General features: G+C 42.8%; 15 protein-coding genes across 15 annotated transcripts; 7 read left to right on the top strand and 8 right to left on the bottom strand.

Moving 5' to 3' along the window:
* Positions 1 to 518: 518 nt before the first annotated feature.
* On the top strand, positions 519 to 1,787 carry V1512DRAFT_210338 (uncharacterized protein; the record flags this gene model as incomplete). The annotated part of the gene is made up of 2 exons (XM_066913504.1): positions 519 to 674; positions 723 to 1,787. 2 exons carry the CDS (start codon positions 519 to 521, stop codon positions 1,785 to 1,787), a joined length of 1,221 nt encoding a protein of 406 aa, XP_066770366.1.
* Positions 1,788 to 1,851: 64 nt separating this feature from the next.
* On the bottom strand, positions 1,852 to 3,669 carry V1512DRAFT_241410 (uncharacterized protein). Its single transcript, XM_066914256.1, has 2 exons — positions 2,919 to 3,669; positions 1,852 to 2,871 (listed from the first exon to the last, which is right to left on the bottom strand). Exons 1-2 carry the CDS (start codon positions 3,433 to 3,435, stop codon positions 2,063 to 2,065), a joined length of 1,326 nt encoding a protein of 441 aa, XP_066770365.1. The 5' UTR covers positions 3,436 to 3,669; the 3' UTR covers positions 1,852 to 2,062.
* Positions 3,670 to 3,746: 77 nt separating this feature from the next.
* V1512DRAFT_265513 (uncharacterized protein) lies at positions 3,747 to 5,372 on the bottom strand. Its single transcript, XM_066916910.1, has 4 exons — positions 5,062 to 5,372; positions 4,738 to 5,011; positions 4,406 to 4,685; positions 3,747 to 4,351 (listed from the first exon to the last, which is right to left on the bottom strand). Exons 1-4 carry the CDS (start codon positions 5,243 to 5,245, stop codon positions 3,830 to 3,832), a joined length of 1,260 nt encoding a protein of 419 aa, XP_066770364.1. The 5' UTR covers positions 5,246 to 5,372; the 3' UTR covers positions 3,747 to 3,829.
* A 50-nt stretch (positions 5,373 to 5,422) lies between these two features.
* Positions 5,423 to 7,516, top strand: V1512DRAFT_241406 (tRNA synthetases class I, catalytic domain-containing protein). Its single transcript, XM_066914255.1, has 6 exons — positions 5,423 to 5,763; positions 5,809 to 5,881; positions 5,927 to 6,012; positions 6,061 to 6,705; positions 6,758 to 7,118; positions 7,166 to 7,516. The coding sequence occupies exons 1-6, from the start codon at positions 5,473 to 5,475 to the stop codon at positions 7,408 to 7,410; spliced, it is 1,701 nt and encodes a 566-aa protein (XP_066770363.1). The 5' UTR covers positions 5,423 to 5,472; the 3' UTR covers positions 7,411 to 7,516.
* Positions 7,376 to 8,717, bottom strand: V1512DRAFT_228016 (JAB1/Mov34/MPN/PAD-1 ubiquitin protease-domain-containing protein). The gene is made up of 3 exons (XM_066913882.1): positions 8,483 to 8,717; positions 8,073 to 8,436; positions 7,376 to 8,022 (listed from the first exon to the last, which is right to left on the bottom strand). Exons 1-3 carry the CDS (start codon positions 8,626 to 8,628, stop codon positions 7,504 to 7,506), a joined length of 1,029 nt encoding a protein of 342 aa, XP_066770362.1. The 5' UTR covers positions 8,629 to 8,717; the 3' UTR covers positions 7,376 to 7,503.
* Positions 8,718 to 8,968: 251 nt separating this feature from the next.
* Positions 8,969 to 9,679, top strand: V1512DRAFT_248912 (exocyst complex component Sec10-domain-containing protein; the record flags this gene model as incomplete). Its single annotated transcript, XM_066914586.1, has 3 exons — positions 8,969 to 9,222; positions 9,267 to 9,344; positions 9,394 to 9,679. The coding sequence occupies 3 exons, from the start codon at positions 8,969 to 8,971 to the stop codon at positions 9,677 to 9,679; spliced, it is 618 nt and encodes a 205-aa protein (XP_066770361.1).
* A 116-nt stretch (positions 9,680 to 9,795) lies between these two features.
* Positions 9,796 to 11,941, bottom strand: V1512DRAFT_265508 (uncharacterized protein). The gene is made up of 2 exons (XM_066916909.1): positions 11,267 to 11,941; positions 9,796 to 11,215 (listed from the first exon to the last, which is right to left on the bottom strand). Exons 1-2 carry the CDS (start codon positions 11,452 to 11,454, stop codon positions 9,883 to 9,885), a joined length of 1,521 nt encoding a protein of 506 aa, XP_066770360.1. The 5' UTR covers positions 11,455 to 11,941; the 3' UTR covers positions 9,796 to 9,882.
* A 1,489-nt stretch (positions 11,942 to 13,430) lies between these two features.
* Positions 13,431 to 15,064, top strand: V1512DRAFT_277253 (uncharacterized protein). Its single transcript, XM_066917903.1, has 2 exons — positions 13,431 to 13,810; positions 13,859 to 15,064. The coding sequence occupies exons 1-2, from the start codon at positions 13,562 to 13,564 to the stop codon at positions 14,954 to 14,956; spliced, it is 1,347 nt and encodes a 448-aa protein (XP_066770359.1). The 5' UTR covers positions 13,431 to 13,561; the 3' UTR covers positions 14,957 to 15,064.
* V1512DRAFT_241394 (3-beta hydroxysteroid dehydrogenase/isomerase family-domain-containing protein) lies at positions 15,028 to 16,232 on the bottom strand. Its single transcript, XM_066914254.1, has 2 exons — positions 15,653 to 16,232; positions 15,028 to 15,604 (listed from the first exon to the last, which is right to left on the bottom strand). Exons 1-2 carry the CDS (start codon positions 16,210 to 16,212, stop codon positions 15,082 to 15,084), a joined length of 1,083 nt encoding a protein of 360 aa, XP_066770358.1. The 5' UTR covers positions 16,213 to 16,232; the 3' UTR covers positions 15,028 to 15,081.
* A 92-nt stretch (positions 16,233 to 16,324) lies between these two features.
* Positions 16,325 to 17,779, bottom strand: V1512DRAFT_265503 (uncharacterized protein). The gene has a single exon (XM_066916908.1). The coding sequence runs from the start codon at positions 17,660 to 17,662 to the stop codon at positions 16,445 to 16,447; it is 1,218 nt and encodes a 405-aa protein (XP_066770357.1). The 5' UTR covers positions 17,663 to 17,779; the 3' UTR covers positions 16,325 to 16,444.
* Positions 17,780 to 18,770: 991 nt separating this feature from the next.
* On the bottom strand, positions 18,771 to 21,146 carry V1512DRAFT_43847 (NOL1/NOP2/sun family-domain-containing protein). Its single transcript, XM_066918382.1, has 3 exons — positions 21,075 to 21,146; positions 20,338 to 21,024; positions 18,771 to 20,292 (listed from the first exon to the last, which is right to left on the bottom strand). Exons 2-3 carry the CDS (start codon positions 20,707 to 20,709, stop codon positions 18,904 to 18,906), a joined length of 1,761 nt encoding a protein of 586 aa, XP_066770356.1. The 5' UTR covers positions 20,710 to 21,024; positions 21,075 to 21,146; the 3' UTR covers positions 18,771 to 18,903.
* Positions 21,147 to 21,974: 828 nt separating this feature from the next.
* V1512DRAFT_248906 (centromere protein I) lies at positions 21,975 to 23,842 on the bottom strand (the record flags this gene model as incomplete). Its single annotated transcript, XM_066914585.1, has 9 exons — positions 21,975 to 22,543; positions 22,595 to 22,733; positions 22,781 to 22,933; positions 22,979 to 23,102; positions 23,151 to 23,222; positions 23,266 to 23,375; positions 23,421 to 23,680; positions 23,725 to 23,787; positions 23,833 to 23,842. 9 exons carry the CDS (start codon positions 23,840 to 23,842, stop codon positions 21,975 to 21,977), a joined length of 1,500 nt encoding a protein of 499 aa, XP_066770355.1.
* Positions 23,833 to 24,585, top strand: V1512DRAFT_265497 (uncharacterized protein). Its single transcript, XM_066916907.1, has 2 exons — positions 23,833 to 24,228; positions 24,280 to 24,585. The coding sequence occupies exons 1-2, from the start codon at positions 24,135 to 24,137 to the stop codon at positions 24,438 to 24,440; spliced, it is 255 nt and encodes an 84-aa protein (XP_066770354.1). The 5' UTR covers positions 23,833 to 24,134; the 3' UTR covers positions 24,441 to 24,585.
* A 440-nt stretch (positions 24,586 to 25,025) lies between these two features.
* V1512DRAFT_265494 (uncharacterized protein) lies at positions 25,026 to 25,573 on the top strand. Its single transcript, XM_066916906.1, has 2 exons — positions 25,026 to 25,183; positions 25,237 to 25,573. Exons 1-2 carry the CDS (start codon positions 25,090 to 25,092, stop codon positions 25,398 to 25,400), a joined length of 258 nt encoding a protein of 85 aa, XP_066770353.1. The 5' UTR covers positions 25,026 to 25,089; the 3' UTR covers positions 25,401 to 25,573.
* Positions 25,574 to 25,724: 151 nt separating this feature from the next.
* V1512DRAFT_210505 (histidine phosphatase superfamily) lies at positions 25,725 to 26,593 on the top strand (the record flags this gene model as incomplete). The annotated part of the gene is made up of 3 exons (XM_066913507.1): positions 25,725 to 25,881; positions 25,933 to 26,313; positions 26,361 to 26,593. The coding sequence occupies 3 exons, from the start codon at positions 25,725 to 25,727 to the stop codon at positions 26,591 to 26,593; spliced, it is 771 nt and encodes a 256-aa protein (XP_066770352.1).
* Between the last annotated feature and the right edge of the window lie 62 nt (positions 26,594 to 26,655).

Below are 26,655 nucleotides of genomic sequence, written 5' to 3'. Positions count from 1 at the left end.
GGATCCCCTTATCCACTCCGGATCCTCCCATCGAGAAGTTTATCAAATTAGTGAAATTTTAACGCTTGAAATCTATTTGAATGTTGATTATCAGACTTTAAAAGTTCAATTCAGATTGATTTTGATTTAGAAATTGTTAACAATTTGTATTTTATTTAATATAATATGAGTTGAAATTATATTTGGTCATGCATTTGTAAGCTCGAGGCAGTGCCATTTCACTGTAGAATTAACAAGTTCAAAGACTCTTTAACTCTAAGGCCTCATCACAGTCACATCCAAAAGGCAAAAGACCTGTAATCAAGCTGTTCTCCATGCCCCAGGTAGTGCCAGCAAGCACACAGTCGTCTTTATCGTCACGTGCTGCTCAACTTGATCTTCATCCGTTACAGACTCATACATCGTCGACTGACTCGGCTTCAATTGCAGAAAGTGTCGACTCCAACAATTCAGAATACGTCTCGTTCAGAGACAACGCACCCCCGCCACAAACACCAGTCGCTAGGCGGGTTCACGATATGACCGTGCCTGAAATACGAGCGACGGAGCAAGATATTCCAATCTTGGATTCAACTGCTGCTGAAATTGAAGCCTCAAAAAAGAAATGGAAACTTGGGTTACTACTCATCTTTGTAGTCGTAATTCTTTGGGTCCTGTCAAGTTTTATGGTCAACGTGAGTATATCGTGCCAGTCTTTATAGTGTACATTTTAATTGCTTTAGGCAATTTTTGAGTCAAATGTTTACAGAAAGCCATATTTGGTAACATATTTGTCCACAGCTTCATTTACTTTATACCTCATTAAACCGTTAATGGATGGAAAGTTGTCATTAAACAACAACGGATTCAAACAGTTAGATACCTATGACGACGACGCTCATGAGTCTGCTTCAATTTCGTCTGCGCACGCGCATTCGACCGAAAACGGACCAGATTCACCAGAACTTGCTAACAACGCAACTGATCATTCTTTGCCACCTCTTACCGTACGGGAGACAGCTAGACTGAGTCTTTATTTCTGTGTTTTGTGGTTTCTTGCAAATTGGCTGCAAAACGCAAGTCTGAGCTATACCACCGTCGCGAGTGGTACAATTCTTGCATGCACTTCAAGTTTCTTCACGTTGATTATTGGCTCATTTCTTGGAGTTGAGAAATTCACTACTAGAAAGTTATTCGCCATTGCTGTCAGTCTGGGTGGAATCATCTTGATTTCTACTCAAGACGATGCAGAAGACAACGACGACAACGACCTGACCGCTGGCTCAATTGTGTTTGGCGACATTATTTCACTGATGTCTGCAGTTATCTACGGTCTCTACACGTCGCTCCTTAAAGTAAAAATTGGCGACGAAAGCCGAATCAACATGCAAATATTTTTCGGCTTCGTCGGTCTCTGGAACGTCATACTTTTATGGCCAGTATTGATTTTCCTACACATAACGGGCTACGAAACGTTACAGATGCCGCCGTCGTCATTTGTGTGGCTTATCATCATCGGTAACAGTCTCGTGACTTTTTTCAGTGACTACCTCTGGATCGTCACGATCCTCATCACATCTCCTCTCGTGGTGACTGTCGGTCTCAGCGGCACGATCCCGATCGCTGTTGTCGGAGACGTTGTTTTCAACCATATCCACGTCACAATCTGGTACATCCTTGGAGCAGTTCTTATCGGCTGTGCATTTTTTATTATCAACCGTGAGGAGGAAGGCGATCATCTGCATGAAATTGAAGATAATGCTAGTATGCATGTGCTTGATGAAACTTCCGAGCCATCGGAGCAGTAGGGTTGATGGTGTTGTGTACATTTGCATAGATTTGAAGTAGGATTTATAAATATAAACGGGCATGTTATAGATTATCTTGTCTTTGACTATTAACCAGCAATTAAATTAAACTAAGAATCAAATCCAAATTACGGCAATTCCTAAACAATGGCACCGCACATGCCTCGCACTCATATCACATAAACTCCGAAAAACAAAACCGAGATAACTAATACTTATTATCCCCTTATGCGGTTTGCGAGAATCTTACTGCGCAGTGTGACATCTTTAAAGTCTCACGGCGCTCTCTGAGCATTAAAAGCTATCTCCAAAGCAGCTAATCGCTGCTTCAGTTTCTCTTCCCGCGCGCTAGATTCCTGCATTAAATGTTCCGCCTTCAGTCGCGCCCTGCGCTCTATAGCAACCATATTATTAGCTTCCTCAAATAACGACTGCGAGAGTTCCTCAATCTCGACAGTGTACTGCTTATTCTGCTCTTCAGCAGCCTCGCGTAGTTTGCGCTCTTTCTCAAACGACAATTGCAGATCGTTGACCACTTGATCGGTGTGCCCAGATGCAGAAGATACAGAGCTAATTGAGGTTGATGCTGTGCGAGATGATGTTGTAGACGAAGTAGAGGACGACGAAGACGTGGCCAAGTCGGCTAGTGTGTTTGCGACAGTGGACGAATTTGACTTCACACTCGCCGAGTTTGAGCCTATATATCCTAATGGCAAAAACTGTGATGTCGCCATCAAAGCAGATCCGAATGGGATATAATTTGGTACTGCTCTTGCTAATGAAAGCAAGCCCATTAATTTACCACTCGAATGCTGTTGATCTTGCTGTGCTAGCTGCACTTGCTGCTGCTGCTGAAGCTGCTGTATCGACGTCATTGAGCGTGAGTGTGAAAGTTGGGATTCTACTGCGGAAGCAGATACGTGTCGGACCGGCGTGGTTATGATTGGTGACGGTACAGCTTTGGACATGCGAGGCGGTGCCGGCATTGACAATGGTGCTGAATGAGGCTGCGACGATAGCCTTAACATACTTGACTTGCGATGTATACGTTCCAATTGACCTTGAAGTTCATGTGCGCGGCCAGCTAAAATATGTCAAGATTAGCCCATCATACTGCTCACAATGACTTACCTGAACTCGCAGCTTGAGAACTGAGTTTGCCCACTTTAAGTTGTAAATCCTTGATTGTTTGTTTTCGCCCCTTAGTACGCCTGCGACGGTGCTCTACCCTTCGTCTCCGCTGCATCTTCTTGTACTCGCCATAATCCAGACCACGTTCCCCTGCACTATCACTTTCGCTCTCTGTCCGGGGTTGATAGTCACTACTAGACGACTCCTCTTCCTCTGAATCTTCTTCCGACCCCACATCTCGACCAGACTCCGGTTTAAACGTATCATACGCGTTCGAAAGCAAAAACATTGGCAGGTCCAACGCGATTGACGAGTTGCAGCTCGGACAAAGCACCGAAATGTTGAACTTGTTGCTGCTGTTGCTACTGTGACTGCTCTCCTTACTCGCCATACTCACGTCATCTGGTACACTTGTCACACTCGACGAGCTCTGAAATGGCACCGTTCTCACTGATGTTGGCGACGAATGCACATGTATCTTGTCTTCGTCTGTAGCGGACTGTTCGCCGGCATCCATTGCTCACCTATGCAACCCGTATACAATTTGACAAAAATGATTACTGCTTGAATTTCTGGTACCAATCTTATAATGAATCTCTGCGACGCTTCAAAGCAGTATTGGGGATAAGGTGTTTGCTTGCGTTATGTCACTTCCTGGAACTCCCATCTCGCAGGCTTTTGCTCTAACTAGGAAGACCCAAAACGAAAATACTATTATGGTAGCAAATACTCGGCATTTGCTAGCGACGATAGACGAACTGCCCGTATTCCTGTCCCCAGTACTAATTTATGCACGTGACAGTCATCAGTTAGATTGTGTCTATGCAGTTCAAGTGTCTTTAATGTATTATTATATAGTTATATGAATATGTACAGGTATTGTGACGAAGTAGTATGTGACAGAATCAAATCTATTGCTGCGCACACCGTCCCTCGTTCTCGTCCCCTTCGCTCTCCCATTCATCCTCTCCGCCGTCATTCTCAGCGTCGTGCCCGTAGTTTTCAAAGCTCTTTGCTATCCGAAACTCAGCATCGTCGACAAAATCGCCTTGAATTTCAGCTCGCAGGGGAAATGATAGCAAGTCGGCTACTTTCCGTACCTCGGACGCTTCCAAAAACCAGTTGTCTTTTGGAAAGTCAATCAGGACCTCTAAATACAGGTCGCCACGATTGTGAGGTCCTCCGCCGCCTTTGACCGGCATGCCTTCGTTTGGAACAATAAGCACGTCATTCGGTCGGATTACCTTACCCTGTGGAACGGTGAGTCGGATAACTCTGTCATCCAAATGTAAAATCACTCCTCTAGAAAACCCACATAATGCTTCTACTAACGTGATATTTATGGTAGCCTTCAGATCAGAACCTTTTCGAGAAAAAACATCATTAGGTTCTTGTTCTAGTACAAACACAATATTTCCCGTCTCTTTTCCAGGCTACAATTAATGTCAGTACTGCATTATCAATTTGCCAACTTCACAGTAACGAACCTCTTCGTCTGCTTGACCCTCCAAGACAATTCGATCCCCTTCTTGAGATCCAGGCGGGACATAAATTTCCAAAATCTTAGACTGTGTGCTGACACGTTCGCCCTTGCATTTCTTGCACTTATCTTTTTCTTTTATAATTTCACCACGCCCACTGCAGACTGTACACTTTATGGCCACCGGAATCATCAGACCATTTCCTACTGATCTATATCCTTCTATAACACCACGACCCTCACATTTACTACATTTCTTCGGAGCTTTGCCACTTTTGGCACCGTGTCTAGTCATAACGTTAGACATCAATTTGGTCAGATAGAAACTGTCCCACTTACCCTTTGCAGAGAGTACACACAACATTTCGCTTAATTGACATCTTTTCAGTCTTTCCTTTATAAAGCGCTCTTAAACTAATCGATAGCGACTGAATCGCATCCTCTGTTCGGCGTACATGTGGTCGCGCATGTCCATATCCACGAGAATGCGAATGCCCTCCCATGCCGAAAAACTCACGAAATATTTCCTCTTCATCCATATCTGCACCACCGCCTCGTCCACCGCTAGTGAATGCGTCCATGCCATATCTGTCATAATCTGCCCGCTTCGATTCTGAAATCGTCAGCTTTTAAAACACACTATAGAACACTCCCAAGTCGTACCGTCCGACAAAATCTCGTATGCCTTACTAACAACCTTGAATCTGATTTCAGCTTCTTCACGATCTTCGGGAGAGACTTTATCAGGATGTGACGATAATGCAGCTTTATGGTACGCTTTCTTGATCTCGACTGACGTTGCCGTCGTGCTGATGCCAAGTACTTTATACAAATCGTCTTCGTCCATCTGTAGCTTATCAGCTACACACCTTCATAATATCACTGCTTTATAACTCACATTCATTCCAATCTGTGCGGTTAGTGAACACAAGATCAAGGACGCAAAATGTTAGTGCGCTGGACAAGAAAATTACTTAGACGTTAACGCGGCAGCTGCGGCTCATTGGGATGTTCAACTTTTTTGCCCTGCTTTGCTCCAACGAAATCGAGCACAAAAGTTCATAATTGAACCGAATGGCTCGATTGCAGCTGATACGGCTATGTTTGACTCGTCGCGCATACTCAATAAAGTCGTCAAAGTCAGCGTCGTCTTTGCTGGCTGAAATTTCACAGGACGAATTCAATTTGGCATCGAAAACTAAAGCAAGTTCTGATGTTCAGCCAAAAGCACCAGTTAGAACACGGTTCGCACCTTCCCCAACTGGATTTCTGCATATAGGATCTTTACGGACAGCACTATTTAACTATTTGCTTGCGAAGACTACAAACGGCCAATTTATCCTGCGAATTGAAGACACAGATCAAGTCAGTCAGGGCCTATGACGGTTGTGAAGCTGCTGACAAGGATAGACACGGAAAAAAGAAGGAGCCGAGGAAAACATTTACGACTCTCTGAAATGGGCTGGAATTGACTGGGATGAAGGTACGTTGAATGATACTTTACATCGATCATGTGGTAACAAGATAGGTCCAACCAATAGTGGGCCATATGGTCCATATCGGCAGTCAAAGCGATTAGATATCTACAGCAAATATGCAGAGCGGTTAATTGAGGTATACTGTATTTAGAAGTAGATATAGATCATTTGCTAATCGAGTCAGTCAGGACATGCCTACCGATGCTTTTGTTCAAAAAACAGATTAGACAAATTACGAGACTCGGCACGGAGCATGACTCCACCATCTATGGCATCATACGACCGGCATTGTTATCATTTAAGGAGCGAGGAAGTAGACGAGTTAGTTGCATCAGGGCAGACACATACAATTCGATTAAAGTCGCCAGCCAAATATCCTAGAGTTACAGATTTGCTACATGGCGACTTAGACATGCAAGTTCAGGTCAACTACAGCGATACTCGTTACGACGATCCGGTACTTATGAAATCAGATGGATATCCTACCTACCATCTTGCAAATGTAGTGGACGACAATGCTATGAAAATCACACATGTCATTCGAGGTGAAGAATGGCTACCCTCGACCCCAAAGCATTTGGCCTTGTACGATGCATTTGGCTGGCAGGCACCATCATTCGTTCACATTCCTTTACTGACGTCATTGGAGGACAAAAAACTAAGCAAAAGAACCGGTGATATAGGAGTGAACGAGTACATGAAGTCAGGGATATTACCTGAAGCTTTGGTAAATTTTGTTGCATTGTTCGGTTGGTACCCGCCGGCAGAAGCACAGGGCCGACAGGCTGGAACTACTGAAATATTTTCGATGGAGGAATTAATTGAAAAGGTACGAGAGTCATAGAAAAATTCAGAAAATATAAATTTAACATGACCTACAGTTTAATCTGAATGGATTGACAAAGGGGAACGTGAAGGTTTCTGAATCCAAGCTTGCCTTTTTAAATTCGCATTATATGAAGGCAAGGATCAGCAAGCCAGACGAGCTTGCGAGATTTGTTGCAGAGCTTAAGCCTTTGCTTGAAGAGAAATACGGCAAGTTGACAAATGACAAGTCAAAGTTTGAGCCTGAGTACATCGCAAAAGTCATCAAGCTCCTACAAGGCCGATTATCTGGAATATATGACGTCGTAAATGAAGCTTCTTACATTTACAACGATATGCCTGACTGGGGGAATAAGCATTCAATGAAATATGTCGAGAACTTGTCACTGAAAAACCATGGCGGCGCTGCAGTTAAGAGTAAGACTACTCTATTTTTGACCAAGCTTTGAACTAACACTTTACAGTTCTTGAAGAGTTTGTTGCATGGTGGAATTCTCGTGATGACAAGTGGACGCCAGAAGAAATCGACGCACATTTAAAGGAAGAAGCCAGGGAAAAAAGCTACAGTCCGTCGGTCGTTTTCCAATCGATCCGTTTTGCGGTTTCAGGATCAGTGCCAGGTGCTCCTCTTAGTGAGCTCATGAGCTTGCTGAATAAGGACAACGTTACTTGGCGGGCAGTAAATGCATTAAGGATCATAAAGCTATGAGATGGACGGAACCTATTAAAAAGCTTTTATATAATCATGTAACATAGTTAAAAGTATCTAAAGTGTTTTTACTCATGCTACCCTCAATGCACTTTAATCGACGTTAGTCTTCAAGTTGTTGAAAACTCTATCCTTCACAGATTGCGCTAGCAACCCATTAAGCTCTTCGGACGCAATCTTTGTTGTATCGCGCACAATTTTATCAAGCTCGTTTTCCTTTGACTCCTCCCTCCGTCCCATGATTGATCGGCCGCCTCCAGCTGCATGAAGAGAGCCGACGATAAACATCTCGACCTTTGCAATTTTGTTCCCCAGATCCAGCATCTGTTGAGACGCGTATTCTCTATTTGTCAGCAATGCCGACTGCGACAAGGTCGAGATCCAATATTTGTTCCACAGTAGTTCGAGCAGCTTGGTGTCAAACGAAGATTTAAAATGCGTGACCTCGAGAGAGTAGTACTGGCTGGCGTGAGCACCGAAGTCCTCCATCTTCGCAAGCGGAATCGTTTGGTACTCAGACTCTTTCGCGCCCGGTGGCTTGTAGTTCTCGGGGTATGTTCTAAAAGCGCCAATTTCAACCTTTCCAGCTGAGATCGTTCGATTGGGGTCAACCTTGATTCTATCAGTATATGTCTTTGCTATCAGTTATTAAGGCTACGTACGACCACTGCCAGGAAGGGATCCTGGTACTGCTGATTCTGACTTTGTGTACCAACATCAATACCAGACAGCCAGCATCCGTATCCAGGATGTGAATGATACCATCCAACGATGTTTTCTTTTCTACCCAATTTCTGTAGCGTACTCAAATAATCAACCATGTACTCGTAAGCCTCGGCTTGTGGATTGACTCGTGTCTCTGTTCCTTCGACTGGGAGCGGATAAGCATCCATGACAACAATCGAGTTTCCTACAATTTTTCCAGTCATCATCCCCATGACCTCAATTGACCCGCCTGATCGGGCATGAATGGTCATCTTTAACAGTGCGATGGCAGATATCCGCGCATGCTTGAAGTAATTGGGACTATCACCTATGAGAACCGACCAAACAACACCTTCTCTATGCTTACTCGTCTTTCCACGGCTTGGCGGTCAAGATTGACTTGTTCAGTGCTTCGTCATAGTTGTAAATTGCGTCTCTGGCAGCATCGATTGTCTCGATATTGTTCTCAATTTCAAACGTCTTTTGTGCTGCGTCTTGCATTTGCACGTCCATAGTTAGATTAAATAGCTATAAAGAAGTTCTTATTGCCCGTTATATATAAAGATCCTGTTCGACTGTGCCGAATCATCCACGACTTCGGCCGATGTTGAGCTGGGACGTCTTTCCACTCATACAGCCTAGCTACACAAGGCCCTTATTAACAATGGCGGTTTAGGGTAATTATTAACGACCCCTGAAAACACAACATCTACAAATACGTACATCTACTTTGACGGATTCAGATCTAGAAACAGTGATTTTGTTTAAATAGTTAAGTTTGGATTTAGCTTGAGTACGAGCTTGCCACACAGCGCTACACAACATAGTGTCTCCTTACGCATTCGACCCCAGCATGTCCGCTGGTATCAAAAAGCAATCAGGACCGGAGTATTATGCCGGCACCGGTGCTGCTCCAGCATCGCAATCTCCATATTCGAATACAAGCTACAGTAGTTACGGAACTGGAAATGCTTCGCATTCGTATCCAAGCAATAACTCAAATTCGGACGCTGTTCAGGATCTTAGCATTGAAGACGCAAAGATGTTCGTCAATTGGCTGGCAGAGTCCGTCAAGCGGGTCGCCGAACTAAGTTCTCAGATCGAAGTGTATGGATCTTGAATGAAGTACAGATGATTGTACTAATGGGTAGGCCACAATACGCTAAGGAATTACTATTGGTGCTGATAAATGCACTCGGTACTTCGTATGTTGAAGTCGCACTAACTCAGTATGTATTAAGCTGGACGCTGAATCGGTAAAATGCTCATTTAGCACAGTGCAATGGAACGGATTCAATCCGAGAAGCCAACAGCAGAAATGTCAGAGTTTATAGACAACACGGTTAGGTTAACAAGCGACATTTTGCAGCTGATTTCAAACGCCGCAAACAAACATCTAATGGTTCTCGCTTCAGATTCAAGCACCATACGAAAAGACATGAGCCAGATCTTAATGGACTACGTTGCACAAATTGAGCGGCGAGTCGAAATTTTAGAAGAAAGCGGAACACAACAGGCACCCGTGCCAACGAAGAAGCGTTGGGAGAAGATTACAAAATGGTGATCGATCTACACAGGACAATATTTTCTATATCCAACAGTGCCAGGGTTAATTATAATATCATTAACATGCTCTATTGATGTTGCAGTGGCTACATCGATTGCGGAAGCACCTTCACGGTTACAAAACTAAGGTCAAGCATTCAATAAATTTCATTAACAGTCATTGCAGTTCTATCTAGCAAACAATAAAAACCAGTCACAGCCTTAAGTAGACGAGTTCTCGAATGAAGCAATCTTCTTTTCAGCCTGCGTGACCTCGACCTCTTCCTTGTAGTCCGATTCGCTGTCGTCACTTCCTATATCACCGTTCCAGCCATGCTGGTTCAAATACTGCTCAAACTTAACGTCGTTGACGCGCAAGTCCTCACCAGTGATATGGGGGCAGAAAAAATATGTGATGAGAATACCTGCGACACCACAGATCGCGGCGATGATGAACGTCCACTTCTTGCCAAGGTTAGCTTGGATAGGCTTGAAGCACTGGGTACCAACAGCAGCACCAGCTTTACCCATCGCAGCAGACAGACCATAGCAAGTTCCACGCACAGCAGTTGCGTAGCTCTCGCTAGACAACAGACCTAGCATATCACCTGGTCCAAGGTTACCAAACGACTGCATGAGACCGTAAAAGACAACAAAAAGCGCTGTGATTTTGGAAATCTTCTCAAAAGCACAACCGATAATGAGACCAAACACCAAGTATCCTGAAAATCCAAGCATCATGGTAGCACGACGACCAATACGGTTGCAAAGCCATGCACCAGCAAAGACACCAGGAAGTGCGATAGCCCCAAGGAGAAGTTGCCATTCGGCAGTCTTCTTAAGATTATTTGCCGAATCGGGAACAACACTGGCAATGATCGTTCCGGAAAACACACCGTTTGGAAAAGTAACAAAATCGTACAAGAACCAGGTTCCACACGTTCCAATCAACTCCCGCCAGTAGTATCTGATGGTAAGCAAATAAGGAACGTTTTTCTTAATAGAGCCTTTCTTGTATAAGTATGAAGTCGCCATTTTGTATCTGAAATAAAACACAGCAAGAGGGAAGATACATCCGATACCGAAACATGTCCGCCACACTGTAGACAAGTGGTTCTCGCCAGCAGCTGCGAGAACTATAAGAAACACACAAATCACAAATGGACCGCCAAAAGAAAGCGGGAAGTTTGTGACCATAATGAAAATTGGACCTCGCTGCTTGAGCTCGGTTTCGTTTGCAGCCTCAGACGCGGATGTTGACGAAGCAGGATATTCACCACCAGTGCCAAAGCCGACAATTCCACGAGTAACGACAAGCATCCAAAACATACCAGTTGGGGTGCTACCATGAGCAGCAGTAGCAAGAATGCCACCAATAACTATGCATAAAGTTGTCGCCACAAGCGCTGTCTTGCGGCCCATGTAGTCACAGGTCAAGCCAATGACGATCTGGCCAATAATTTCACCAACAAGCAGCGAATTGGATACACGGGTCGACATGGTAGACGTGTACTCTTTCTTGTATTCGATAGCAAACAGCACGTTTGTCATAGTCCTATCCAGCGGTCAGCATCTGCTCATAGAAACAACAAACTGTGGAATATACATTAAACTGTTTTGGTAACCATCACTGATCAAAGCAGCTCCAGCGCACAAAATCGAAAGCTTAGAAGCAAGTCGTTGAGCGCGTGAAGGAGGTGGAGTAAACATCTCGATATCACGGTTGACAACCTCCTCGCTGATATCCTTCTGGTTGTCGTCAGAGGACGCGTAAGTTTCTTGAGCGGAGCCCATTATGCAATGTACTTGATTCAGATGAAGAGACAAAAATTAGTTGGCAGAACGGTTGCCTTTATTTCTCAACAGTGCTTAGTCTAGACAGAAGAGCATTTTGACAGGATGCTTCAATGATGCACGCGACGGATAGGGATTACAGCACGTGGGCCAATTTTGTGCTTATGATGGAGCAGTGTAAAGCACACGTGCACTGTCATTGATCCCGGCTATACACAAGCTAAAGCAGCTAAAGCGGAAACAACTAGCACCAGCGGGACATATCCAGGCTGTTCATTCTCAGAGTACGTAAGACACATTCAAACTTTTTGCGATAATGAGACCGCATGAAGCTCGAGCCCAGTGCTAAGCTTTTATGCCGCTCAGGGGCAGACACTCTCGGTCTTAGCGAGCGAAGTAGACGCTAACGTTATTATCTATTTTATTTGTGACCGCATGGGACTTCCGAGGCCAAAATAGAGGTGCCACGACCGCAAACCAGTTCAAGCACGTGGGGACTTTTTTTGTTAAGTGCGCACGCAATTATTTGCCTATATAGACTGAGCCCTTTATAATACACTATCTCTATGCAGCAGTGCTACTAACGTCTTTTATGGGTCGCTTTAATTTGTCACGGCAAAACCGCGTTGACCGTACAAAATTCAGCTTGCTACGATAGCTATTTTCTAAGTGATTCTTAGTGCACACGCCTGTTATCATTACTACGAAGCAATTCAAAAGAAATAGCACCAGACAAATTTTGCACGTGCGAAAACATCTCGTCTTCTTAAATGCAACGATACTGACCAATCATCCAAAACAAATATGCAATCAGTGAGATTCAGTGTGTCAACAATGTAAAAGTAAACTGGTTTAACAGCTCAAGAAGCAAAGCTGAAAGCACAAGTCTGGAATTCATTTTGCTACAGTGTCCAGCTAGAATTGGAATAGACGACAGTCATCAGCTTTAAGCAAGTTGAATGCTTCTTGAATCTCGCTAAAACATTAAATGTTATAGACCAACTTGAACTGCAAAATCATGCTACTGAAGTCATTACATCATGATCGCGAGCAGCAATATAAGATTGTGTGAAAGCATAAACTCTCCCCAAGATGATCATCATCCTTTTCTATTAAAATGCAAGTCAAGACTGACGGCATACCGTTTGCATGAATCTAAGAACCCACAAGAAGCCTATATACGAAACAATTTAAATAGCAGACTTTACAGCCGGCCAAATTACGTTGACAGAAGTTTAACTGTAACAAACCGAGATGTTAGACATAGAACAGCAAAGCATACAACAATCAATCATCACCAAAAACAAAATTGTAGCACGCCTTAATTGCAACGGATACCGATGACTCTGAGGGATGGTTTGCGAGTGACTAGTCTCTCATTGCAGAAAGTGTGGCGCCCTTACCCTTGTACGGTAAACCCTAGCCCAAATTGACGAAGACTTCAAAGACGTTTCTAGATGTCAACCGTAATCAACTGTATTGATTGATGTTCTAGAGAATATAAAACAGTAGCAGTTTCTAAGGGCATTGGTATACTTTTTTATGTTATTTACGAGGTTGCACCCATCATATTAGCCAATATACACTTCATCATTTGTGTCGTTTTTATTGTTTGACTTTTTCCGCACTAGGCTTTTCTTAAGCAGTGTACACAATGGAAAATAGATTGCTATTCTACGATCTGATATGTGCTATAATGAACATACAGAAGCTAACAAACCGCACAATGCCCTACAGATGCAAATGGCTTTAGAATCTGCTTAAGCCTTGTCTTCCCTGCGAGTTATACAGTTGTAATTTTTACGTAACCATGTACATCCCATAGATCGTCACGTTAAACTCAATTCAATCCCTTCTAAAATTTATACTCTAAATCTTGCAATGTAAAGTAAAGGCAATAATAATATGTGCCATATTTATACAGTCGATCTGAGCTGCGGCGTTTTAGTGTTGACAGATTGTTCTTCGAGCGCCTCAGTGGATCAATCTTATCAGTCCACTCTAACAGCAAATTTTGCAAAGATATTGTTAAAACACAAACAATCTTGTGTTAAAAATAAAAAACAAAATTTAACCGGTTTATTTTTGTGGTTGACTTCTATTCAAGATGATGTTCGGTCCGGCAATGCTGCCAGTGGCTTGGTATCTGGTCAAAGGTATATGGAACGAGTATCAGAGGCGCCCACCTTTGTGGATTACATATGAGCCAGAGCCATTCCCAGAAGTTACATACTATGATAGTATTTGCGGTATCAAACACCCGGAGATTTTTGGTGGCTGCGAGGATATCAAGATTTATGGTGATCTTGCCATCGTCAGTTGCGATCCCTATAAGAAGCAATCCAACTTCCTTACAGTAAGGTCCCAAACTTTTAATCGTCAAAAAAGTTGCTAATTTGAATAGGGTCATACCCCTGGTACCCCATCGGGTTCTGTTTACATCTGGAATTATGTTGAAGATAGTGTTCCTATTCCTATCGACTTTGGCGTCGAGTTTGGCGAATTGAGACCCCAAGGTGTGCATGGTCTTTACATGCCGTCGAAGGAAGATCCTGAAGTTCCTGGAACTGAAACCTTACGTCTCTTTATTTCTAATGCGGCTAAGAATGCGTCTGTCGAGGTCGTTGATTTAGATATTGCCACCGGAGCCGTGTCCAAGGTCGTTTCTCTCTACTCCAATGAGGCAATCCTAGACCCGGCCGCTGTCGCCCCGATTTCTCCGACTGAAGTTTTCATTACGAACACTCTTGGATATCCTTATCGCTCCATTGTTGGAACTGGTGAATTTCTGTCTGGTATCCCATTGGGCACTATTGGATTCATGGATTTCACAAACATGAATAATATCACTTCCAAGCATGTCGGTGGTTCTACAACCCCAGTCGGCTTGGAGTACGTTGGTGACAATCTTTACGTTGCCAGTCTCCAATATGGCGTTTACAAGCATCAATTGTATATTCCGCCCGACGACCTTGATCCTGAAGAAGTTGCCAACAACAAGAGTCTTGGCCGCATGCATTTCTACCCGGGAGAGAACATTTTCCGTGTTCCATACTTGCCCGTGCACATTTCCTACTCCAAGGAACTTAGTGGTCTTGTTGTCGCCGGTGTGAACTCTTACAGCGGTGAGATCAAGGCTTGGTACGGCAAAAAATCTGCCTCGTGGGCTGGGCTACTGGTCGAACGGACTGACGAGGAGGGAAAACCTTTGATTGTGTCGGACACTGTATCGCTCGGCCTTAAGTCATCCGATCGTAAGTGGCAGACCGTGTTTTGGGATCCCACTGGTGAGCACTTTTCGGGAATGAAGTCCATGTCGATTGAGAATGGCAGGCGGTTCGGCGTCAGCCCACATCAAGCTGGTGTTCTGATCTGCAACACCAATGGACTTGAGACCGTCATCCCTCCGGCAGAGTCAGTCAAACCTGCTGCACAAGATCCTGTGAAGCCTCGCCAGCAAGACCAGATGGGACACATGTATCTTGCGAAGGACGAGCTGTAAATTGACGTAACTCTTGAATGTCGGACAAAAATTGCTTACTGTAAAATAGTCATATATGGTCTTTGTCTTTGTATGTTTAAAGTAAATTAAATTTTGTTTCAAAAAATATTAAGTGCATATGTAATTTACTGCTCTTTTGATTTTTCCTTCTCTGCCTCCTCCTCATCTATCCATTGCAAAGTCTTAATCACTCCATCCTCCAAGCCTACTATAGGAGAATAGTCTAATCTTGAGATTGCCTTCTTGATGTTAAAGTATCTGTTTGCGCAAGTGAATGCGACTCTGAATCGAGTGAACAAAGCTTCTCTTCCTCTCAGCTTGGAGAAGATCTCCGACAAGAAGGCGAGAGTCATCCCGAGCTCACGCGGCATCCTGATGGTGTATTTGGCCACATAGCCCTTGTGAGCCCAGATGGTACGAGGCATGGTGAAGAAGTACACCGGACTGTTGTTTGTGATGAAGAAGGCTTCACCAGCCACGTTGGTCACGCTCTCGTCGAGAAGTTTCTGAGCAGCCAAAACGTGCGCATGGGCGACGTTACCGATATATGTGAAGTCAAACAAGTTCCAGTTGTCGCCGAGTTGAAACAATGTGCCGTTGGTCTTCAAAACAGCAAGCATTCCAGGCACAAGCTGTCTATCACCAGGTCTATCTCAATTAGCACTGTGCACCAACAAATTTATTCTCATAGCATACCCAAACAGACCGCTTGGACGCAAAGTGCAAGTCTTCAATCCTCGCTCTCCATTGGCACGCAAAACGATTTGCTCACCGAGTACCTTAGTTTCATTGTAAGCATCCATGGCCTTAGCAGGAATAGGAAATGTCTCATCAGCATTTCGCAAGTCCGAACCGTCGTAAATAACACTGGCCGAGCTGGTGTAAACTAGTGCCTTAACATACTCTCTAAACTCATCTTCCAGCAACACATCGACAATGGTCTGCGTGCCGTCCACGTTGACTTTGAAGTAAATTTCCTTGCCCATGCCGTGAACCGGCGAGGCAGAGTGAACCACAACCTGGGGTTTTACGGCACGTAAAATTTCACGAAGAGACTCAGGGTCGGTAATATCGCCCTTGTGGAACGGAATTGTCGACGCATCAAACGAGTAAAAGGAAGATGAGAGGGCTGGTGGGGGTCGAATGTCAAGAATATGAATTTCTGGTCTAGGTTCAAGAGCATAAAAGCGGTCAACCAAATGGCACCCCAAAAATCCAGACCCACCAATAATCAAAACACTCGATATGGCGCTCATTGCTCTAGTAAGTGGTCAATTGACTAAGTTGTGAGAAAGGCTAGGCGTTGGACCGTCTCGTGCACCTTAAAAAATAAACCTTAATTTCCTTCCCCTGTACGACGTACTCAAATCTAGTGCAATCTTCTACACGTCTATTCGATTTAACTAACTACTATGCTTAAATGACATTTGACTGCGTTAACTTATTATAGTAATTCCAAAACCTATTACCAATGCAAGCAAATTGTTCTTATCTCAATATCTTGTATATCCTGCCCACTATTGGAACATATACAATATACTTTTTCCACGCCTCTGAGTTTCCATTCTGTTCTGTTTCCTGATCTTCGAAATTCCTCTTCTCGGCTCGCTCTGGCTGTTGTCCCACTAGTCCTTGCGCTCTTAACTGTCTCGATGAACTCGTTTCTGATGATTTTTCTGTCTCACTCACTCCACTCTCAAGAAAGCCTGGCGCGTTGCCGCTGGCGATTGACGAATACGTGTTGGAGCTTGGTTCGTTAGCCGGCTTCCGGTCTGGAATATAGAATTTTAGGTCCGCACGGCCGAACGTGTAAACCATTGAGATCAAAGCTTCGATCGCAAAAGAACAGACGTACATTGTGACTCTGTTGTCAACCCATGGCAAGTCGCCAGCATGCACTTTCATGAAGAGCGAGCTCGTGCGAATTCCGGTCGTGATAATAAGCATGATCGATGCCAAGACAATCATCAGAACAGAAACACCACGTTGACCTTGCTCCAAAGGTGGAATCACACGCACAGGCGCGACATCTCCTGCTAGCGCATCTGTCTCGGGGCCTTGGTCTTTGTTGACTGGCCGATAGAGCCCGTTGTACTGTTCGATCCAGTCGGCGTATCTAGTAGGATAAGTGTCGTCGCTGGAAATGCTATATGCTACAGCGATGATGAACAGAGGTAACGCCGCGATGACAGTGTAAAAAATGCCTGCAAATTTGCGGAATCGAACAATGCTTTGGACACCTGATGGGGATAAAGTTGGTGCAATGGACGTCAAGATGATAGTAACAATCAGGATAGAGATGACTATAGCATAGAGAGCATACATTAACCGTGTGAATAGTGCACGCGGGTGAGTCAGCGAAGGGTGCATTGCCGCGAAAACTCGCTGGGCTAAGATGAGATCGATGTTATACAGAATTGTTACTCCAGCAGAGACAAGAGATGCGGCCGTGAGTTCAAGACCAAGATCACCATTTTTCGTCGCTGACACAAGTCGGACGATAAACGTTGACAGTCTGAACAAGGCATGAATGAGAAGAAGCCTACTGACATAAAACTTGTGACGTGCCGAGTTATTGTTTCGATAAAGCGTCAAGTTGACGAAAGACAAAACGCTGAAAATGGCAATAGCGACACTTGAAGGCGCGATATCGGCATGTGTAGGCAGGCCACCAAAGGTAGCGGCAAGAGTAAAAATGTTGTGCATGAGGTAAGTCGTATTATGTTTTAAACACAATTTCTTTCAAGAAGGACTAAGTCGACTTGGAACATATTTAAATAATATTATGAGCGTCTAGGAAGGCCGTGGTATAAACTATATGATTACGTAGTACAGCACCGAAAATTCAGGGGGTGGTAATCTGAAGAAGGAGCTGACGAAAGGAACAATACAAAGCTAAGACTAGAAGAGGAAAGCTTCGCAAGCCAAGTTTTAAAGCGCTACTACACATTAGGACTAGTGATGTTTCATAAGCGAATTCGCAGGTGCAACGCAGGCACTACTAAGAACACAAAGAAACTTTAATGTAATCTTAGAATCCTGTGGCGGACGCCATCTGTACAGATGGTAGCAGCGTATGCAACTCAATTAAGGTTTCTAATGCAGCTTAGGGTTTACACAAATTACTTTAAAAGATCGACGACCAACCATTACTTCTGTATAGAAATAAAAACAAATATAAAAAAAAACCGACAAAAAAAAAGAACTAGAAGATCCTTTTACCAGTTCTTAAACAATTAATTTTCAATCAGAAGAGAAGAAAACAAAATTAAAAGCACTGTGTTTAGATTGGGGTAAGGGGAACCTTATCTTATTCCGCGCAGCCGGTCTCCTTCATTAACCGAAATCCCAAAAACCACTCAAAATAATTTTTGACGTTGCCGTTGAAGGCGCCGTTGAAATTACCTGTTTTGTGCTCCTGCTAAATTCCATGCCTACGGCTGACATGCCGACAAACTGTAATGTCTTCAGGGTTAATTGAGGCATTTCGCTTTGCGTTTTTTAGGTTTAAGAGTTACTATCTACTTCAAAATGCACTGCATGTTGCTTTTTCCTCGGCTTCTTTGCAGCGGTAGGAATATCATTTGTAAAATATATTTATATGTTATATTATAAATGTAATCATACTACTTGGGGTCATTTTTTTTTTTACTTGAACTGTTTAGCAAGTGACATTATTTAGGGAATTAATATATTTATCTTTCTCGCATAGCATATGAAAAGAGCGTTTTATAAACTTTACTTTTCGAACAGTGCGCGACGGAATAATCTGTTGGTTAATGAATATCACAAATGTTTAAACATTATGACATCTAGACACCACTCTTAAAATACCATGTATGTTACAAGATTGTAATTAATCGTAGGATTGAGAATTTCAATTTTGACTATTAGATGCAGACCAACCGGAGCCAAACAAATCATATTGTAAACAAACTTTCAAATCTCTATGCTGTTGCTTTTTGTGTTTCGTTCTTTGCCTGTTCGAGCTTAACCTTTTTAAATTTAGCCACAAAGAAACCGTCGAGGTTGTATGTGTGAGGGTAGTATCTGCGAGTGAGAGAAAGCTTTTGGTTAAACTCTTTGCCTCTGAAGGAAGTAAAACCGGGGACGCCAAAAATAAGACCAGTGTCGACTAGTCTTACATCAGAACGCTTGCGGAGAACGTAGTCAACAACGGCCTCGTTTTCGTCAACAGTCACAGAACATGTCGAGTACACTATATAGCCACCTGTCTTGGAGTTCGGGTCGACTGAGTCAATAGCGGCAAGAAGAAGTTTCTTTTGCAAGAATGGCAGCTGAATGAAATCTTTCTCGTTTCTGCTTGTCTTGACTGAAGGGTCTTTTGCAATGACGCCTGTACCAGAACAAGGTGCGTCAAGAAGGACACGGTCAAATCCACCAATGACACGAGGAAATTCCTGAGCATCGTAGTTGCTGACAATAGTGTTTGTACACCCTAGTCTGTGGATGTTAGCAATAAGTGATTTGGTACGACCTTTAGTAGCATCATTTGCAAATACGCAACCAGTATTTTTCATCAGCGCTGAGATGTAAGTCGTTTTGCCTCCAGGAGCGGCGGCCATATCGAGGACACGTTCGTTTTCCTGCGGGGCAAGCGCAATGACGGGCAGAAATGACGAAGCAGCTTGTATAATGTAGTGACCAGACAAATACTCAGGTGTAGCACCGATAGGTACTTGTGAATCAAACACTTGTAGTCCAACTTTAGTCCAGTTTCCAATCGGTTTAAGATTTACACCTCTGTTGACAAGAGCCTGAGCCAGATTCCGGCGACGAGTCTTGAGAGTATTCGTTCTGATTGTTATTGGACGAGGAACTTCGTTCGCCTCAAAGTATTCGATGGCTTCACGTGGAGAAAAAAGTTCAAAAAGCTTGCCAGCCAAGAACTCCGTATAGCCGTAGTAGTTCGCAATGTCGCGAATCAATTGAGCAACATAGTCTGATCTAGACCTGCCCTTTTCGCCATACTTCGTAAAATCGTCAAGTACATTCAGAATTTCTTGGATACGAGTACGAGAAATGTGAATATCAGGAGCAACGTTTGACGGTTCTTCGACTTCTTGTCCAGATGGTAAAATTTTGGTACTTGAAGAGTTGACATTTATCTCAACGTCCTCTTCTTCTCTATCTCCTTGATCGCTAGTTTCATCGCCCTCACCATCAATCTCATCGTTACTTCCAAGATCAAACTCGTCATCCTCAGCCTCCATGTCAACTTTGTCGTCTTCGCCGTCCTCCTCGTGCTCATCATCCTCATCGTCAGCTTCTCCAGCGGGCTTAAAAGCACGAGCAAGTCCCTGTTGATTGGCAGCCTGGATATGTCAGTCAAAAAAATTGCAGCTGTTCAAGACACTGACTTCTAAAAGATCTTCGTCACCTTCATCGTCACTAAACATGACCTTATGCCGTTCCTCCTCTTCTTCAGAGTCGTAAACTTGTTCACTAGCAACACTTTCATCGTCTAGCGATCCGACTTCTTCATCGTCAAAATTGAAAAAGTCGTCATCAACTTGTTGCACGAATTCCTCAACCACAGAAGCCTCCTCAGACTTTGTGCTCCTTTTGTGTTCCACCCTGTCTTTTTCTTTTCCATCGCGTTTCCGCTTCTTTGATTGGTTTTTTCCGTTTCTTGCTCCGTCGACGCCGTTCCGAGAAAAATCATTAAATGAAGGAACGTCGCCTTGTCTTAGACGAGACTGACGAGTCTGTTTCGCTTTCGACCCTGCCATTTAACGTTTGCATGGATAACAAAGAAGCTGTGAATAAAAATTTTAGTTGGGAGAATAAATCGTGCGGGTTAGGGTTAAGGCAAAACAGTCCACAATCTGATCATAATGATATTGAATTCGATAAGAGGCATGCAAAATGCATCTTTCTTACTTGGTTAATATGAAATGTAGTGCTTGTTTCTTTCATAATGTGCAATTGCATATATTAGTTTAAAAGAGAAATGGAAGAATGAGTAGTAGCAGTAGAAGTAGTATTTACTCAGAAATACCCTACCTAGTTACTAGTCACGTGTAAACTAGTAGAGTTTGAGAGATCTCAAAGTACAGTCAGTGTCGACTGAAAGCCAGAAAGAATCTACCCTTACCCGACGCATCAGGGTTTTGTTCAAAAATCCTCTTATGACTATATATATATCTTAGCTAACCCTGAGAACTTCCGTAATAAAAATCCATCACAATATTGTAAACAACCAGGTTGCAAACCATTAGCACTTTTAAGCGCATTTCACATCTCCAAATAATGAATTTATTTAACATTTGTTGATATTGCAACACATTTACTTCATTGAAAGCGGTCAAAGAACGCTGTCAGATTCGCTGATCCGATTATTTTTCATCTGTTAGTTACTTTGAATTAAATTGACTCCGGTATCTATTACCCAAATTTACATTTTTTTATATTACTTCACGCCCGAAAAAACTGATGCCTAAAAGCATGTCGAGAAAATATGACACAAACCCCCTCTCTATGCCATTTTGCTAACAACCCTGTAAACCCTGAGAATACACTTGAGACCTGGATTTATATTATAACACTTCTTTCCAAATTTTAGTGAAGGACAGTGATTGAATTACAAAGAAAGCCCCTTAACTACATAAATGGTCGTAACCCTTGATTCTAATTTTATCACTGTAACTGCACGAACACACAAAAGCCACTAAACACCATTGCAGCCTCACTGATACAAAAAGCCCTGAAAAAAGTCCTGGATTCTTTAAAGTCCAACTCCTTACAGACTTCGCATAATAAGTCATTTATTCTAAGTCTAGTATTACGACAGTCCGCATAGTCAGTCAGAAACTTCGGGGCCCGTCTCCAAGTGAATTATAACTGACTGAGTGAAGCCTACCACCGTACTTCACTTCGTAATAAGTACAGCACACTTGTAAATAATGATGCCCTGTACACTTCAAAACAGAAACCAAACTTCTACCTCAATGGCATTACAAACATCGTGATCCAGACCTAGATTTCTATAGAGACATTAAATAGATTTGCCAAACATTTTTACCACCTGATGCATGTAAACAGCAGCCTGGACTACTTTGGCGTACCCTTGATCCCCAAACTTTACTTTGTCGTACAGCTCTTCCCAGTGCGCCACCAATTTTGCCGACGCTGTTATTATATCTTCTCGATTCATTTCACCCACTTCATCCTGCTCATCCGACAACAAGCAAGCAGCATATAGCCGAGTCAAATCTGCCATGAACATCAAATAGTCGTAGCGAAACTCCCAACTCTGACTGTTGCTATCGTATATTGAAGTCAACGGGGTGACTATGTCCTTTGAAAGCGATTCCCACTTCCGCAACGGCAGCTGCAATAACATTTTAAAGATTATGTCACGGTTCTTCACCCCGTTCCATTGACCGATATATATTCGGAGAAAATTCTGTACAGAAACAAAACTCTGCTTTGTATATTGACAAAGCTCGTAGGATCGTAAAAGTAATTCCCGCAAGGCATCATCATCGTCACTGCGTTTGGAAAGCTCAAACTCCTGTTGCAAACAACTTGCAAGCCATGTATTGAATCGCTCCCAAGCTAACTCTTTTGTACAGTCAGTCGCTGGCGTTTCAAAAGCTCACACATGATACTCACCGGTTGGTCTATTAACTAATATCCGTTTCACCATTCCATCATCTCGAAAGACACTTCCTACTTGGGCAGGCAATGTTACCTTGTCAATGTTTTGAGCAAACGCGGCCAAATTTGTCAATTCTTCAACCGTTACTGATTTCTACACAATCATTAACAAAACATAAATTAACTTTTTAGAAAGCTTACACCAGAGGGATCGATAGTTGCAACTTCTGGAATATTGAGTCTTCGTCGCTTAGGTCCTGTCAGTGCGCTACGTGCAACACTAGCTTCGCTCTCATGACGGTGTAGACGAGACTGTAAATCATTGATTGCTGTCAAGAATTGCTGATCTGGATACTAAATCGGTCAATACCAGCATATGCAACTTGTGATATCAATCACCTTAAACAAGGATCCTCGGAAATTGCCAAATCGATCAACTACAATGTCTGGGTAATACTCCTTGTACAACATTAACAATCCTGTTAAGTGCTGCGAATCACGGTACTTGTTTTGGAGCTCAAGCCTAGTCCGCATGTCAACTTAAGAAAATTCAAACAACTTTTGATCATACAAGTATTGAATTCTCCATGGATAAATATCTTTTCTTTTTGTTGCAAGAAAAAGTAAATGACATGTCCATCGCCTTCAAGGTTAGACAGTCTAAACAGACCCTTAACTGAATGTACCTTATAGATTCATATCCGAGGTACATAAATAATATGCTATAAACTTGAGATAGAACTGCCTGTGTCCGAAGAAATGGCTGAATGAGAACAAGCCATCGCAGCAAACTGATCTAGATCGTTAGTATGCTGGAAGGCAAATGACATAACTAACCAACCTGCACACTAAAATCCGGCTTTCCGTCTCCAGATCCTAAACATCCAACTATATTTACAACAATATCATCCTCAACTCTGTCGCGCGGATATAGAAGCTTGACTAATTGAAGTGAAGACGAAGTTAAAAGAGATGATGGCATTGTCAGCACCGCTATCGCTTTGCTCAAATCACTTCCAGATAGCCCATGCTCCGGAACATATACTGTGAGCATAGACAAGTAATCTGAAGCAGTTGATTTCGAGATGTCCGACCGTACCGCTTAGATGTTAGCGGATGTGAAGTATATTGGAAACAGTTCTTACCTGCATGAAGCCCACTGATTGCTTCAGTTATTTTTTGCTGCGGCGTAAGCTGAAGGTCTAAACCTTTTTAGTTAATAAATAGGGAAAATTGCTTCAATTGTCACATACCTTCAGACATGTCAGCTGGTATTGGCTTCTTTGCATCAGCGCGTTCCTTTCAGGGTTTGTTTACTTTTTTTATTCTTTTAGTTGCCATAACGCGTCAATAGCTTGAGCCGCACTGTCGGTTCAGGCGGGATTCGAAGCAACTATCGATGCCGTCTACGTTATTCAGATAGATTTTATTCGCTATCTGAAGCAACTACAAAGTGCTCTTTCATGTAACAGTTCTTAATTTCAAAAGTTGGCTACCTTTCAAACCTTTTACAGCATCAATTTCGCTACATCAGACTCCAGATCATCATTACGAAATGGCCGGCACATCTTTCCTTAAACAGCTGAAGTACAGATACTATGTCACACTGCCACTGTATATCATGACCAGAACTGAGAGATGTATTTTGAGTATGTCGCATTATACAGGGCCACTGGATCAAACAACTAATCGTGTCATAGATGTGTTCTTTATCATTTCTCTGTCAATGCTTTTTGCAGGTTTCTACATGTACTTTCCAAGTCATGTTAAGTTTATGGCACAACGTGCATACTACTACTACTCTGGCGCAGTAGCCGTAGCATCACGTTCCGTCAATGAGCATCAATTGACCGAAACCTGATAAAAGTAAGAGACAGTTTAACCACACCTACCTGTATGCCAGCGCATTGTATATAGTCTCGGTTTTTGAGTAGCAAGGTACAGAGCATGTTCAAGCGCATTGTCCATATAATGTATGTATAAATACAGCGAAAAATATACTTGTCGTAAACACTTCGTAGTGGTATTTAGCAGTCGCAATGCTAACAGGGGTATACTGCTGTCCTAAATTAAAGCCTGTAGATTCAGTACAGTTTGTACAAAATAGGCTTCACTCACAGTGGCTGTGAACATTGACCAGCCAACGCGTTCAGTACAAGTGATTTTAGACGCAAACAGTACGGTGGATGTAGACCCTCATTCGTTAAAATGCAGACTTCTTGACTTGTTCAAACATTATAATCTCCTCCAATAATACAAAATTTTATCAACAGTACACACAGTAAATCAAAACAGAACTACAGGTTCAACAGTAAACAATACACTTATTATGTGTACGACATACCAAAACTTTTGGAATTTCAAAATAGGGTCGCCACGCAGGTGCGGCTCGATTGCCACACCATTACTGGTGCCTGATACTCCATTGTTCGCGTCCTGGTCTTTTTGGTGCTTTCTTTGCAATTTAGTCAGTTGTTGTGTTATTTGAATCGACGACTGTTGTTAGTAAAATGTTTATTACGACTTTTTTGAAGCAACTTAAGTACAAGTACTATGTCACGCTTCCATTGTACATGCTCACGAAGACTGAGCGCTTTATATTGAGTATGCCTCGGCGAAATATCTCTTTTATTGCGCTCCACTAACTGTTTTTGTAGACACTTTTTTCTTGGTCTCGCTCTCAATGTTGTTTGCTGCGGTCTACACTTATTTCCCTTCACATGTCAAAATTATCGCACAGCGCGCGTATTACTACTATGCCGGTGCACAGGAGTTTGAAGGACTGCAACCTATTATAAATCACCCATCAGCTGAAATATGATGGGTTGATTATATGGGACAGAATGGGCTGTTAAAGTTATGTATTATATTTGTACTTGTTTTGGGCAATGGGCTTGGACAACAGAGGAATTGAATGATTTTATAATTAGTGAATTAGAGATTTAGTATAGTAACAGGATCAGTTATTCTTGTGTTTTAATAAATATCTTCTATCTGTAGTTCCCATAGTGATTTCGTCACACCATTACTAGTGCCTGACACTTCGTTGTTCGCGTCCAGGTCGTGGTGCTTTCTTTGCAATTTAGTCAATTCTTGTGTTCTTCGATTCGACTGTTGTTAACTGCAAATGTACTACCATAATGCAATGGGCAGTCCATCATCTAGTTCAACCACACGCCGTCGGAAAGAAATAAAAGAGTTTGTCGATGAAATAGAAAATGACGACAGAATTCTACAAATATTTATAATTAGACACGGTCAAACAAATGAAAATGTGCGCCGAATCATTCAAGGCCATCAAAGTAAGCTCTCATCGCAAAAGGTATCTACAGTCAGAAACTAACACGTTCAAGACACAAATTTAAACGACTTGGGAATTAGTCAGGCAAAAACATGTGGCTCTCTGTTACAGTACGTTCATTTTGACGCAATCTGGTCCAGCGACTTGAATAGATGCATTCAGACCCGTGATCAGGCGCTCGCAACCCAAATAGGCGTGCTACCAAAAAACCGAATTCATACGACGACTGCGTTTCGAGAGCGCTCGTTTGGTGACTTGGAAGGGTGTGAAGCTTCCGTGGCGACTAAAATTCTCCAGCGGAGAGGACAGAATTGGATGACAGCCGGTGAAGACGTACTTCAGTTCCAAAACAAAGTGCTCACTGGGTTTGATACTGCGGTTGCGGATAGTCAGGAACATAGATTTAAAAGAATTGCAATTGTTTCGCATGGAGGTGAGCTTATGTACTGCTAATGGCAACTCTGTTCTGACTGTCTACAGGCACGATAGCGTCATTAATCAACGGATTACTCAAAAGAAGAGGCTTTAGGTTATCGGACCACATACCAAACTCTTCACTAGGTAATTTAGGAAACACGTCAATTACAATAGTCAATGTTGGAGGAGACGACATTGGAGAAGTAGTAGAGTACAATAATGGAGATCACTTGACTCAAGGAACGGACGACGATATTACTCAGCTAATGAAGGCGGAAGTTGTAGACAACTTCTAAGAAACAGACAATGGTATGTGCGTTTTGTGTGCACATTATCTACCTGCATTATAAGAGCATGA

Source organism: Lipomyces arxii (assembly GCF_038497795.1).
Source record: "Lipomyces arxii strain Phaff 12-163 unplaced genomic scaffold V1512scaffold_14, whole genome shotgun sequence".
NCBI classification, from domain to species: domain Eukaryota; kingdom Fungi; phylum Ascomycota; class Lipomycetes; order Lipomycetales; family Lipomycetaceae; genus Lipomyces; species Lipomyces arxii.
Note: the sequence above shows the minus strand (reverse complement) of the source record. Positions and strands in the feature narration are given on the sequence as shown.

Coding starts and splice junctions, on each gene's coding strand:
- V1512DRAFT_241406 (XM_066914255.1), top strand. CDS start 5,473: ATGGCTCGATTGCAGCTGATACGGCTATGTTTGACTCGTCGCGCATAC. Junction 5,764..5,808: donor GAATTGAAGACACAGATCAA/GTCAGTCAGGGC, acceptor TGACAAGGATAG/ACACGGAAAAAAGAAGGAGC. Junction 5,882..5,926: donor TGGAATTGACTGGGATGAAG/GTACGTTGAATG, acceptor GTAACAAGATAG/GTCCAACCAATAGTGGGCCA.
- V1512DRAFT_43847 (XM_066918382.1), bottom strand. CDS start 20,709: ATGGCAGGGTCGAAAGCGAAACAGACTCGTCAGTCTCGTCTAAGACAA. Junction 20,293..20,337: donor GTGACGAAGATCTTTTAGAA/GTCAGTGTCTTG, acceptor TGACATATCCAG/GCTGCCAATCAACAGGGACT.
- V1512DRAFT_265503 (XM_066916908.1), bottom strand. CDS start 17,662: ATGCACAACATTTTTACTCTTGCCGCTACCTTTGGTGGCCTGCCTACA.
- V1512DRAFT_277253 (XM_066917903.1), top strand. CDS start 13,562: ATGATGTTCGGTCCGGCAATGCTGCCAGTGGCTTGGTATCTGGTCAAA. Junction 13,811..13,858: donor AGCAATCCAACTTCCTTACA/GTAAGGTCCCAA, acceptor TAATTTGAATAG/GGTCATACCCCTGGTACCCC.
- V1512DRAFT_265513 (XM_066916910.1), bottom strand. CDS start 5,245: ATGGACGAAGACGATTTGTATAAAGTACTTGGCATCAGCACGACGGCA. Junction 4,686..4,737: donor GTGTGTACTCTCTGCAAAGG/GTAAGTGGGACA, acceptor CGTTATGACTAG/ACACGGTGCCAAAAGTGGCA. Junction 4,352..4,405: donor AGGGTCAAGCAGACGAAGAG/GTTCGTTACTGT, acceptor CATTAATTGTAG/CCTGGAAAAGAGACGGGAAA.
- V1512DRAFT_265497 (XM_066916907.1), top strand. CDS start 24,135: ATGGCCGGCACATCTTTCCTTAAACAGCTGAAGTACAGATACTATGTC. Junction 24,229..24,279: donor AACTGAGAGATGTATTTTGA/GTATGTCGCATT, acceptor ATCGTGTCATAG/ATGTGTTCTTTATCATTTCT.
- V1512DRAFT_241394 (XM_066914254.1), bottom strand. CDS start 16,212: ATGAGCGCCATATCGAGTGTTTTGATTATTGGTGGGTCTGGATTTTTG. Junction 15,605..15,652: donor CGTCCAAGCGGTCTGTTTGG/GTATGCTATGAG, acceptor TAATTGAGATAG/ACCTGGTGATAGACAGCTTG.
- V1512DRAFT_228016 (XM_066913882.1), bottom strand. CDS start 8,628: ATGGACGTGCAAATGCAAGACGCAGCACAAAAGACGTTTGAAATTGAG. Junction 8,437..8,482: donor GCCAAGCCGTGGAAAGACGA/GTAAGCATAGAG, acceptor CATAGGTGATAG/TCCCAATTACTTCAAGCATG. Junction 8,023..8,072: donor ATCCCTTCCTGGCAGTGGTC/GTACGTAGCCTT, acceptor GATAGAATCAAG/GTTGACCCCAATCGAACGAT.
- V1512DRAFT_265494 (XM_066916906.1), top strand. CDS start 25,090: ATGTTTATTACGACTTTTTTGAAGCAACTTAAGTACAAGTACTATGTC. Junction 25,184..25,236: donor GACTGAGCGCTTTATATTGA/GTATGCCTCGGC, acceptor CTGTTTTTGTAG/ACACTTTTTTCTTGGTCTCG.
- V1512DRAFT_265508 (XM_066916909.1), bottom strand. CDS start 11,454: ATGGGCTCCGCTCAAGAAACTTACGCGTCCTCTGACGACAACCAGAAG. Junction 11,216..11,266: donor GGTTACCAAAACAGTTTAAT/GTATATTCCACA, acceptor ACCGCTGGATAG/GACTATGACAAACGTGCTGT.
- V1512DRAFT_241410 (XM_066914256.1), bottom strand. CDS start 3,435: ATGGATGCCGGCGAACAGTCCGCTACAGACGAAGACAAGATACATGTG. Junction 2,872..2,918: donor TTCTCAAGCTGCGAGTTCAG/GTAAGTCATTGT, acceptor GACATATTTTAG/CTGGCCGCGCACATGAACTT.